Source organism: Pan troglodytes, chromosome 5 (genome assembly GCF_028858775.2).
Source record: "Pan troglodytes isolate AG18354 chromosome 5, NHGRI_mPanTro3-v2.0_pri, whole genome shotgun sequence".
Lineage (NCBI taxonomy): Eukaryota > Metazoa > Chordata > Mammalia > Primates > Hominidae > Pan > Pan troglodytes.
In genome coordinates, this window is record NC_072403.2 from 144,664,207 (window position 1) to 144,677,382 (window position 13,176).

General features: G+C 41.6%; 1 protein-coding gene across 5 annotated transcripts in view; it reads right to left on the reverse strand.

The window, feature by feature from the left end:
• Positions 1 to 11,885, reverse strand: part of SLC18B1 (solute carrier family 18 member B1) — a 29,617-nt gene extending 17,732 nt beyond the window's left edge. For 4 of the 5 annotated variants that reach the window (XR_010158204.1, XR_010158203.1, XR_681018.3 and 1 more), the window contains exons 1-5: positions 11,638 to 11,885; positions 10,214 to 10,353; positions 3,440 to 3,535; positions 3,027 to 3,100; positions 696 to 843 (exon numbers count right to left, since the gene is read on the reverse strand). Coding sequence is in view for 2 of the 5 variants with exons in the window: in XM_001169507.7 (XP_001169507.1) it covers positions 696 to 843; positions 3,027 to 3,100; positions 3,440 to 3,535; positions 10,214 to 10,353; positions 11,638 to 11,680 (501 nt within the window). In the remaining 3 variants the exon portion in view is untranslated. Of the gene's footprint in view, positions 1 to 695; positions 844 to 3,026; positions 3,101 to 3,439; positions 3,536 to 4,047; positions 4,129 to 10,213; positions 10,354 to 11,637 lie in introns of all 5 variants that reach the window. The other variant, XM_063813499.1, reaches the window with a different exon arrangement.
• Between the last annotated feature and the right edge of the window lie 1,291 nt (positions 11,886 to 13,176).

Genomic DNA, 13,176 nt, shown 5'->3' on the forward strand with positions numbered 1-13,176 from the left:
TGATATGAAGTGCGTGGGCCCAGAGAGAGAGAGAGAGCTACGACGGGAAAGCCTTCTTGGGGATCAGAGAGGCAGCTGCCTAGAGATGGGATGAGAATCTGATATGTCACTAATACCAGGTCTATACGCATCTAGGCAGTACACAAAAACGCATGTCAATATCATGCCACCAGGATCTGGATTTTTATGTCAAAATGCAAAAGCACTCCTCAGACAGACAGCACAGAAACACTTAAGGACTTTGAGATGATTTCTAAGATCCCGTGCATAAATCTGGGGAAAGTGGAAGAAGGCCTTTAGTATGAATTGATTATTTTGCCACTAGGGATAACTCTTTTCTAAAGCAGAGGAATGCTTCAGGCAGCTCAGCCACAATCTAGGCTACGGGGAGACAGCAAAAAAACTACAAAGGAAAAATTTTTTTTTAAGTGGTAAAAAGAACGACTGATTTGGACCACATTTACCTGTCAAACTGCCCATTCAGGGAATTCTAAAACCAGGAAGAGCACCTAAGTGAAACCAATGTTACATTTATTGACAGGCTTGCTGCTAGTCAAACTCGGGGTGAAAGGCAACAATAATACAGAGAGTAGAGAAATGCAAGTATAGAAGAATGGACCCCAGCTTTAACTTGGAAGGGCAAATATTTTGGCCTACACTCAAAGGAAAGTGGGAAATACTTCTAAAATACATACCAATACCGTAGCCACGTTATTTGGAAAAGCCTTTGCCAGGATAGAAGAAGATGCAGTCATTGCTGCAGCAAAGCTAACTGCATCCATTACTCTCACTAGAAAACACATAGCAATAAATACTGGCCCATCTGGAACTCGGTCCAATACACTAAAAAGGAATAAGACAATTCTGAAATGCCAAGCTGGTTTTCTTTTTTTTTTTTTTTTTCCTTTTTAACTGTACTCACTAAAAAGAATAGTACATCACTCATGGTTTTTAGAATAAACCGCTTTAGAATATGATTTTTTAAAAAGAGTTGCTTTGTTGTCTTTTCAGGAGGAGGAAATTACCCTTTTTCTTTTTTTGGTAACCATTTGAGTCATAATGACAGCTTAGTCACCCTTTTCTGCTGACATAACTGGTCCCCCAGATAATAGCACTAAATAAACCTTTTTGGAATATGTAGAATCAGCCGGGCGCGGTGGCTCACGCCTGTAATTCCAGCACTTTGGGAGGCTGAGGCAGGCAAATCACGAAGTCAGGAGATCGAGACCATCCTGGCCAACACGGTGAAACCCCGTCTCTACTAAAAATACAAAAAATTAGCCAGGTGTGGTGGCAGCCACCTGTAGTTTCAGCTACTCGGGAGGCTGAGGCAGGAGAATGGCATGAACCTGGGCGGCGCAGTTTGTAGTGAGCCGAGATCGTGCCACTGCACTCCAGCCTGGGTGACAGAGTGAGACTCTGTCTCAAAAAAAAGAAAAAGAAAAAAAAAAAAGAAAAAGAAAACACATAGCAATAAATACTGGCCCATCTGGAACTTGGTCCAATACACTAAAAAGGAATAAGACAATTCTCAAATGCCAAGCTTGTTTTCTTTTTTTCCTTTTTAACTGTACTCACTAAAAAGAATAGTACCTCACCCATAATTTTTATAATAAATTGCTTTAGAATATGATTTTTTTTAAAGAGTTGCTTTGTTGTCTTTTCAGCAGGAGGAAATTAACCTTTTTCTTTTTTTGGTAACAATTTGAGTCATAATGACAGCTTAGTTGCCCTTTTCTGCTGATATAACTGGTCCCCCAGATGATAGTACTAAATAAACCTTTTTAGAATATGTAGAATCAGCCGAGTGTGGTGGCTCATGCCTGTAATTCTAGCACTTTGGAAGGCTGAGGTGGGTGTATCCCCTGAGGTCAGGAGTTCGAGACCAGCCTGGCCAACATGGCGAAATCCCATCTCTACTAAAAAAGTGCAAAAATTAGCTAAGCATGGTGGTGAGCCCCTGTAATGCCAGCTATTTGGAAGGTTGAGGCAAGAGAGTGGCTTGAACCTGGGAGGTGGAGGTTGCAGTGAGCCGAGATCACACCACTGCACACCAGCCTGGGCAATAGAGTGAGACTCCATCTCAAAAAGAAAAAAAAAAAAAGCAACATGTAGAATCACTCTGACAAGACCTATAAAGAAGAAAGCACCCAGTTTCGATCTCTCCCGTAGTCAGACTGAAACCTTCAAAAAAAAAAAAAAAAGGAATAAAGAAAGAAAATAAACGACCCTTCCAAAAAAATTTTAACCCCATTTCATTTAATATAACAGTTTTCTTCAGTTTACTTCATTATAATCTTACTATACTGGTATTCCTCTATGTTCCCCCATGTACTTATATAAGCTCTTCCATATTATTTGGAACTTTCACATCTGTTTTGCCTCTGGCACTCATTTTTCCTTTTTCTGGAAGTAGCAATGGGGGAAACCATTTTGTTCCATGCTCTGAACTGAGCATGTGACCTGGCCTGGCCAAGCAGAACATTCTTTCCCCATGGCTACAGCCATTAGCAAAGGTCATGCCAGCGGGGCTTCATTCTGTGACTCTAATAGGAACTATTAGGAAACTGGCACTTTCTACTGAAGCTGCTAGGGGTCCCCTTGACACCTAAAGGGGAGGGCTTGTTCAAATCACAAGAAGAAAAATTTCTCGTGACATCGTTTCAAATCTGTATTCTGATATTTTTTGAGTTGACACTTTATTAAAGACATTCACTTTTTTACTGAAGCTAGTAAGTTTCCGTGACTCAGAAAAGTGAGTTAAGTTTCTGTCACTCACAGTCACAGGAATCCTAATGAATAGGTTCAGTAGCAAGCATCACGGAGATCCCCTGGAGGCCTGTTTCCTTAAAATCAATGCCATTTATCCCTGTTCTCTACTTACTCAACTCCTGCCATTAGTCACATGCTATGCATTTGACAGACAATAAATGGAACCATTGACTTAAAGAGTATTTAACAATTTAAACAGAAGATACATTACAAAATCTGTTCAAGCTCCCAAATATAATCAGAAAATGACTTACCCAAAGAGAATTGTAACTCCTCCTGAGACAAACATTCCTGCTACAAACATAAATTTTGCTCCAATATGTACAAGCTATAATAAATGTCAAAGAAGAGTGGTAAATTTATGACTTCTGAAAGTCTATATTGATATAAACAAATCCACTGTATTGGCAAATATAGGATAGGGGAAGACATGTACAGTTAATATATTATAATAATTCTTTAATATGGTGACAGTACTCATTGCTTAAAAACATGGAAAGAGTTAAAAATCAATCAACTCTGAGGAGGGAACTGTCAACAGTGGCACAATTTATAAAACTATAACGATGGCTATTTCTGTATCAATGCAAATTCTAGACTAGTAAACTAAAATAATCCATCATATAATTTTTAAAAATTAAGATGTGCATATGAACTTTATACTTACATAGTTTCCAAATACCAAGGATGCCAGCAACTCGAACAAAGCAAAACATCCAAAGATCATACCGATAATTGTATTGCTGGCTCCCTTCTTTTCAGCCTTTAAGTAATAGAAACGGAAACAAAGTTTCAAAGAAAAATTAGATCAATATGAAAAAATGGAAATAATAGATCAGGGCATCATCTTCTTGTGAACTTTATCTGTATATCAGTTTCAAAAAGATTATTCTTTTAAAATAAATGGGGTGGGGAAGGAAGGGAAACTATTAATAGTTTAGATAGTAAACCATAGTCTCTTACATGAAAATAATTCACTCACCATACCTATAAAGAATTGTTAGCTTTATGTGGCAAAAGTCAGAATCAGAGTGTATAAACAAACACAAAAAAAATGCCTTGGATAAGGAAATTTGGGCTCTATTGCATAGTCACAGGACTGAGGAAACAGCTGATTCAGACACACTTCCTTTTGGGTATCACATTTATAGGAAACAAACAAAAAACACTGGCCAGTCTTCAAACTCAAGAATAGGAAGTTCCATGAGTGGGCACATGGGTCAGACCAAGGCCCAATCAGTCTAGGTCTCTGTTTCTGACAGTAATACCAATTACCTGACAGTTTGGAGAAGACAGTTTTCCTTCCTGTCATCAACAACACAGGTGAGAGATGTTCCCCTGACATTCTACGTTCTCCTGAAACAGCCAAGGTAGTTTATCATCCATCAATTACAGTTACTAATGTTTATAGCCTATTCTATCAGGGAGCTCCTAAAATTTGCTACAGATAATATTTATCATAAATCTACTTCTTTTGAACTTCAAATGCTACTGTGATACACAACTACATTCACATATAAAAATAGAAAGTTTAAAAAACTTTGTCAAGTCCTGGAACTATTGCAAATCCTTAAATCAGGTTCTAGCTATAGAAATTTAAGGAATCAAAATATGAGTTTAATTTCTTTAAGATAGGACTGGCAACTTAGCATACTACAAAAGGAAAGCCCGAACTGTCGTATATTGACCATCTTATATATATGAGGCATTGTACCAGCAGTGAATATTTATGGTCAGAAGAGTCCAGTTTAGATCCATCCTTTTGGCAGAGCTTTGGATTTTCGCAAATAACTTCATAATACAGAAATGCACACATGCGCACATACTTTTGCACTCTTCAACGTCCATTCTCTATAACCATGATTGCCTTTCTTTATCTTTTCTCTCTACAATTGATGATAAAAATTTTCTCCATCCCTTCCCATGTAAAGATACTATCATCATTCAATCTTTGTCTTTTTCAAGGACTTTTTTTTGCATGTCAGACTATGCCTCTTTATATAAACCATACATTCCTCATAGCGTCATACCACAGGAAGCCAGAGAAGTGAACTCTATTGTTCTAAGCTAAATTTTAGGAAGGACCTCTCTCTTACTCTAGGAAAAGTCCTCAGAAATGTCCCTAAGCACTTGGTGGTGGGTGAGGGCAGAGAGGATGGGCCCACAGCTCCATGGTAATGGCTTGGGCACGATTTAAGCCCATAATTCTTGGGCTTCATAACCAGCCATTCCCTTTCCATGTACTAATAACCACAGGAAATAATGGTGTGGATACGAGAGAGTTCATTAAAATACCTTTAATGGCACTGTGACAAATGGTTATGCTGTATGTCGACTGGAACATGAGGTCTACATTTCTACTACACACGGGTCAGGTTCCTCAAAAAGAAAGTATTGTGAAAGGAGTCAATTAAGGCATAAGAAAAATATGCATGCCAGGCATGGGGGCTCACGCCTGTAATCCCAGCACTTTGGGAAGCTGAGGTGGGAGGATCACTTGAGGTCAGGAGTTTGAGACCAGCCTGGCCAACATGGCAAAACCCCGTCTCTACTAAAAATACAAAAATTAGCCAGGTGTGGTGGCACGTGCCTGTAATCCCAGCTACTCAGGAGACTGAGGCAGGACAATCACTTGAACCCAGGAGTCAGAGGTTGCAGTGAGCCAAGATTGTGCTACTGCACTCCAGCCTGGGTGACAGAGCAAGACACTGTCTCAAATGAAAGAAAGAAAGAAAGAGAGAGAGAGAGAGAGAGAGAGAAAGAGAAAGAAAGAAAAGAAGGAAAGAAAGAGAAAGAAGGAAAGAAGGAAGGAAGGAAGGAAGGACAATCATTAGTCAAGTTGCATTATCAATGTTCTTTGCTTAATAGTTCTGATAAGTATTTAATTTAGAATCTAGCAGAAAATATATAATGCCTATAGCAATTAATACTTATTAGACCCTCATTATGAGCCAGAATCTCTTTATTAAGTGCCGTTTTACATGGTATCTAACAACAATTAAATTAAATAAAGGATACATTTTTAGCTGGCCTCATTTATAGATGAGGACAGGAACTTGCAAAGGTTACAGGTCATGAGCCACTACAGTTTCCATCATGTGCATGTTCCCATATTCGCTGTGGAAATGGAATGCTGACACAGGATGTGCTAGAACCACATGCTACAGCAGCAGCTGAATGTCATTTTTGGAACATGGATCCTGCTTCACATTAGGAAAGCAAAAACAGCTATTAAAAGCAATTTCTAGTCTGGGCACAGTGGCTCACTCCTGTAATTCCAGCAATTTAGGAGGCCAAGGCGGGCGGATCACCTGAGGTCAGGAGTTCGAGACCAGCCTGGCCAATATGGTGAAACCCCATCTCTACTAAAAATACAAAAAAAATAGCTGGGTGTGGTGATGCACGCCTGTAATCCCAGCTACTTGGGAGACTGAGGCGGGAGAATTGTTTGAACTCAGGAGGCGGAGGTTGCAGTAAGCTGAGACGATGCCGCAGCACTCCAGCCTGGGCATGATGGAACGAGGCTCTGTCTCAATAAATAAATAAATAAATAAGCAATTTCTGGTCCTCTGACAAAAGATGAGTGTGGCAAGAAAAATGATGAATAGAAGTAGGAATCCCACACCATAATTTAAGAAAGGCACTGTTTTTCCTTTGCCCAGTTAGCTTAGCTAATAAGAAAAATGACAGAACATGCAGGAGGAAGGGTGAGGCTTCACCAATGCATTTGTTGACCACAAGATTTTAATCAGAAATGAAAAATCAAAGCCTTCTCTTCATATTTACAGCTTTTAAAGTTAGAATGTTCTCTCTCCTGCCTCTATCTCCTTTCTTTCAGCCTTCCCTCTGTGAGGCGAGACAAAAGTAGCAAATGTAAGAAGTCACATTTTGCTCACTTCTGCTTGCCAGCATAATGTCATAAAACCCCTGACTCTGTGACAACATGCAACTCTTGGGAGGGATGAGTTGAAGACAGAGCAGGATAGAGCACATGGTCCCCCACATCTCTTGCCTGAGCTATTACATTCCTTAAATGAGAAATGCCCCAGCCTTGCCTTTTCCTACACATAAGATAACAACTAACAGGGTTGTGATTATGCGTTTATAAACTATTACCAAAGGTACATTCATAATCTATAACCAGATGTACTCTTACACCCAAACTTTGATGTGACCGTGCATGTACTGGGTCTCTACTACCTGTACATGAACTGTGAACTGAAATACTCAGCCTATAGTCCTCGGTAAGACTTCTGAATAAAATGAACTTTAATTCTTTAAAAGCTTGACTTTTTTCTTTGGTCAACATTTCCTATAAGCAAAAAACTCAATCAAAAACTTAAAAAGCACACACCCACAGCCTGGTTTTCCTTTGTCCCTATTCACTTAGAGGAAACTAACATTAGTTGCACTCACTGAGTTCCAGCTGAGCTAGGAAATGCCCTTCTCACTGGTTGATTCACTCACTCCAATTCTTCTCCATCTCAATTCCACAGGCTCTTATTATTATTTTTTTAATTCTTTTTGAGATGGAGTCTCACTCTGTTGCCCAGGCTAGAGTGCAGTAGGGCGATCTCGGCTCACTGCAACCTCCACCTCCTGGGTTCAAGCAATTCTCCTGTCTCAGCCTCCTGAGTAGCTGGGACTACAGTCACATGCCACCATGCCTGGCTAATTTTTGTATTTTTAGTACAGACAGGGTTTCACCATGTTGGCCAGGCTGGTCTCGAACTCCTGACCTCAGGTGATCCTCCCACCTCAGCCTCCCAAAATGCTGGGATTACAGGCGTGAGCCACCATGCCTGGCATTATTATTATTATTATTATTATTATTATTATTATTATTTAAAAATCCCAAGTCTGGCCAGATTGCTCTTTCTTGCTCAAACACCTCTGATGACTGCCCACTGACTAAGTCCTTGACAAGTGCCCTTCCTTTCTATCTTAGGCCTGCCTCCTCAGATCCACTGTCTCCTATTAGACCTCACTTCACCCCAGGCTCAAGCCACATCAAGAAGCTGTCTGTTGTTCCCCAGGAACATGCCATTCACTCTGCTCTTCCTGTGACTATACCTAGAACACCTCCATCTCTGTTGTTCACCATAAGAATTAACACTTCTTAGGACCCACCTTAGGCCGGGTGCGTTGGCTCACACCTGTAATCCCAGCATTTGAGAGGCCTGGCCAACATGGTGGACGGATTGCTTGAGCTCAGGAGTTCAACATCAGCCTGGGCAACATGGTGAAACCCCATCTCTACTAAAAATAGAAAAAAATAGCTAGGCATGGTGGCACATGCCTGTGCCCCAGCTCCTCAGGGGGCTGAAAGGATCTCTTGAGCCTGGGAAGTTGAGGCAGCAGTGAACTCTGATCATGCCACTGTACTTTCAGCCTCGATGACAGAGTGAAACCCTGTCTCAAAAAAAAAAAAAAAAAAAAAAAAAAAAAAGCCCCAACTTAGATTTAGCCTGAAAGTTCCTTTCAGTACCGCCCTTTCTTCTGCTATCCGCACTCCATGTATGGCAGAATTAACCATTCTTCTTTCTAGGGTCTCATAACATTAGTATGGATAGAGGGAAGCCAGAAGAAAATGATTTAAAAAAAGAAGAAAAAAACAGTCTTATAACATTCTGGACATCCTTTTCTTAAGGGATATCCAAATCATTGGAACCTTTATTTTTCCCATATTTTTTCACTCCCAAAGGGCAGACAAGAGACAGCCATTTCCCTGATTTTTTTATACTACCCTAACACATCCCATGCTTAGCCTGCTCTAGAGAAGGGACTCATTAAACCTCTAGTTAATAGAACTGAATTGGGCAAGTCACAACTTCTGAGACCGTTTCTTCATTTGCAACATGCTGAGATTCTCAAGATTCTGTATGAGGTTGTTGCGGGGATTAAATGGATAAATAAGGGGTAATGTGTACTAGAAGCCAGAGAGCACTGTATGGGTACATGGCAATATTGTTCCTTTAGCAGAGAAGCCACTTTATCTTCTTTTGTAACACACAGAACAAAGGACTACATGTTTTAAAGGCAGTTGGAGGACTAACAAGCTGCCACTGCACTGTGAGCCAAGGATTTGGCAAAAAGCACAAAATAAAACACATGGATATGCTGTCTACACTCCAAGCCAGTCATATTCATTTCATACTATATCCTATTGACGTCTAGAATCCAGTTGGACTTTCTAGGGATTATTATCTTTGAATCTGTGTCATTAGCTATAAATCTTAACACCATATAAATGGCTATGCCTAGAAGGAATAGGCCCTATTAATCAGAATTCCTCCCTTGCATAAACATTGCCGCTAGAGTCCATAAGAAATTAAAGTCAAAAGAGGGAATATGGAGCGGAGCCGGGGCTGGGCATAGTGGCTCACGCCTGTTATCCCAGCACTTTGGGAGGCCAAGGTGAGCAGATCATCTGAGGTCAGGAGATCCAGGCCAGCCTGCCCAACATGGCAAAAACCTGTCTCTGCTAAAAATACAAAAATTCGGCCAGGCACAGTGACTCACGCCTGTAATCCCAGCACTTCGGGAGGCGGAGGCGGGCAGATCATGAGGTCAGGAGATGGAGACCATCCTGGCTAACACGGTGAAACCCCGTCTCTACTAAAACAATACAAAAAAAAAAAAAAATTAGCTGGGCGTGGTGGCGGGCACCTGTAGTCCCAGCTACTTGGGAGGCTGAGGCAGGAGAATGGCGTGAACTCAGGAGGCGGAGCTTGCAGTGAGCCGAGATCGCGCCACTGCACTCCAGCCTGGGCGAGAGTGCGAGACTCCATCTCAAAAAAAAAAAAAAAAAAAAAAAAAAAAAATTACCCGGACGTGGTGGTAGGCGCCTGTAATCCCAGCTACTCGGGAGGCTGAGGCAGGAGAATCAATTGAACCCGGGAGGCAGAGGTTGCAGTGAGCCAAGATCACAACATTGCACTCCAGCCTAGGCAACAAGAGGGAAACCCTGTCTCGAAAGAAAAAAAAAAAAAAAAAAAAAAGGAAGGGGTTCGGGAATCAAAACGTCCTAATTCTAAAATGTGAATAAAACCTCGAGAAAATAGTTACTGTCTTAACACAGACCTATTGCAGTAACATTTGAATCAGTTATTCAGTGCACTCCTTTTTTTCAGTTGCAGAAACCAAATAAAGATTAATCAGACTACATGGTAAGCAAAGTAATTCTCAGAAGATCAACTATTTTTAGGTGAATTACCTCCCAAGAAGATGTTCTTTTTGACTGGATTTTTTTTCCTGGTATCAAGCATTCTATAAGAAGTATTCTATTGGCTGGAGTTCTATACACCATCTGTCCTATATGCAGATTTTTACATTTTATATACTATAAAATAAAATAATTCAAAAGGCTTTTAAAAAACAAACAAACAAAAAAACAAAAAAAAAAAAAAACAGAGGTCCTAAGGATTTAAAAATGTCTTACCTCTTTGGGGAAAAACGGTCCAAGTATAGAATAGCACATCATGGAACCTAAGTTCACGGAAGCTGCCGATATCAGTACAAAAACCTGTTCTCTCGAAAGCCACCCGGGGGTCTCTCCTGCACTTCCTGCAGGATCATCACCTTGAATGCAAACATGCAGCAATTAGGCATATAATTGAGACTACTGATTAAAGTACACAAATGTGATTTCTGTGCACATATGTTGCACTCTGAAGATATCATTTGCTGAGCTTAGGGCTATTTTGAATATAGCACATTTGATCAAATGGAACACAATCCTTGTACATTACTGCCGTTTTGAAAACGTACTGCTTTCGGCTGGGCGCGGTGGCTCACGCCTGTAATCCCAGCACTTTGGGAGGCCGAGGCAGGCGGATCACGAGGTCAGGAGATCGAGACCATCCTGGCTAACACGGTGAAACCCCGTCTCTACTAAAAATACAAAAAATTAGCCGGGCGTGGTGGCGGGCGCCTGTATCCCAGCTACTCGGGAGGCTGAGGCAGGAGAATGGCCTGAACCCGGGAGGCGGAGCTTGCAGTGAGCCGAGATCGCACCGTTGCACTCCAGCCTGGGCTACAGAGAGAGACTCCGTCTCAAAAAAGCAAAACAAAACAAACAAACAAAAACAAAAAACAAACAAAAAAGATTTCTAAGGCAGTATTGAAGTCAAATGAAGTGTAAGTAGGAGAAAACAAGCTAAATCATTCAGCTGGTGAATTAATATTTACAACGGTACGCTTCTGGATAGACAAGTCCCACAAATTCATAAATACTTTTTTTTTTTACCCTAATTACTGGTCTTTTACATCAGTTAATTTAACACTTATTTCCAGGGCTAAATTGTCATTTAAAAACACGAAATCAATTACTGAGTTCCAAATATCCAAGCAAATCCATCAGCCATTTATAAATTAAATTGTTTTTAGGAAAAACTTAAGAAAAACACATTTGCTTTGCTCTATTTGTCAGAGGTTGCCATTGCAGTCCAGAAGGGAAAAAAAAATCAGTGCAACATGAGGAAGTCTTAGGAATCTTTGTAAAATGTTTGTAGTAGATAAGAAAGGGAAATGAAAGTTAAAAAGAAAGGCAACAACAATGGGTACTTGAAAGGTAACGTTTTACATTTGCCTAATGGCATACTTATTTGAATGCATTAAACACACAGTACTTAAAAGCAGAGGTATAGGTTAGAAAGTCATTAGAAACCGTGACACATATCCAATCCTGGAACTCTACCCCGTCCAGAGAGAAAAGAAACGCTGGCCCGAACCCCACGATCAGGCCCCAGCCTTTTCCAGTCTCTCGGAAACAGATCAAGCTATAAGCAATTCAATCGTTGCTAAAGAGACACGCCGGAAGCCGCCGCTGGTCTCCGGGCTCCCGGCCACGCAATTCATGGTCACCTCCTGGTGCGCGTGGTCCCTCCAGGTCACCCAGCGCCTCCATCCCCGGTGCGTGGACTCCGGCGCCCCAGCTCCCGGCTTCAAGCCACGTCCTTGGACTCGATCTCCAAGGAGCCACTGGCACTCTGGCGGGCGGCCGCTGCTCAGCTGGAACCTGGCATCCCCGACTCCCTGCGGGCAGCGATCCTCCCGGCCCGGAGCTCCGCAAAGCCTTCCAGGACTCTGAGTCCCGGGGAGGCGGCCGGGGGCGGGGCAGGGGTGGAGCAAGGCTCCTTTTTTTTTTTTTTTTTTGCCCCCCCCATTATCTTAATCCACCACCTCAGCTGCTATATCATGGTGTCCTTTTTCATTCTGTGACAGAGAGTGAAAAAAGATGAGTCTATATTCCATACAGCTGTACCCCCCTCGATCTTAAAATAAGTTCAGTTTATTCCTACGAAACGAAAGAAAGGAAGCTTATGTAGACACAGAAAAGGTAGGGAGTACCTCAACTGAAAGACACAAAAGTGAATTAGAAAATTAGGTTATACAGGAACTTTGAAAGAGTGAATTATTTTTCACAGTGGGTAAATGCGGTAGTGTTCGTAATTACTGAAGCCAGACACTATTGAACCGGAAATGAATTAACCTATGTGAAGCACCTGGAGTCGAAAAATATTTGCAAGAATACTAATAAATATCGAGGAAGCATGGTGAAGTGGCTAGGAGTGCGACCTCTGGAGGCAGGTGCCAGGGATTCAAGCCAGGGCACTTGCTGGTTGTGTGTAACTTTGGATGACAAGGTCAGTTTCTCTACCTGTACAACTGAGATTATAATGTTTATCTCGTAGGGCGGCTGTGAGCATTGGCGATAAAGTGTGTTAGTAGCTAGCACATGAACATGATGGCTGCTACCTTACTCTCACACTCACAGTTTTCTTGCATAAAAAATAGGTTTCACTTATTTTCACCGTATTTACTATTTGGGAAGTGTTAAAGCTCGAGGACTGGCTGGGCACGGTGGCTCATGCCTGTAATCCCAGCAGTTTGGGAGGCCGAGGTGGGCAGCTCACCTGAGGTCAGGAGTTCTAGACCAGCCTGGCCAACATGGTGAAACCCTGTCTCTACTATAAAAATACAAAAAAATTAGCCGGGCGTGGTGGCAGGCACCTGTAATCCCAGCTACTAGGGAGGCTGAGGCAGGAGAATCGTTTGAACCTGGGAGGCGGAGGTTACAGTGAGCCAAGATCCAAAAGAATTGTGTGAGGGTAGCTTTATCGACTGAGAATCTGCCTCAGATCCACTGTACAAGGTCAGTTCAAATACACAGGATGGCTGATAGTAAGTTTGTAATTACTGTGCCACCTCATTCCAGCCTGGGTGAAAAAGCGAAACTCTGTCTCAAATAAATAAATAAAGTTTAAGGACTGGGAAATTCTTGTTTTGAAGCCAAAGCAAAACAAAAGACTGAGTTACCACTTTGTGCCAGGCATTATGAATTTAAAAAGGAATGAGCCCCATCCAGACTCTGCCCTCAAGTAGCACACCTTCTAGCAGATG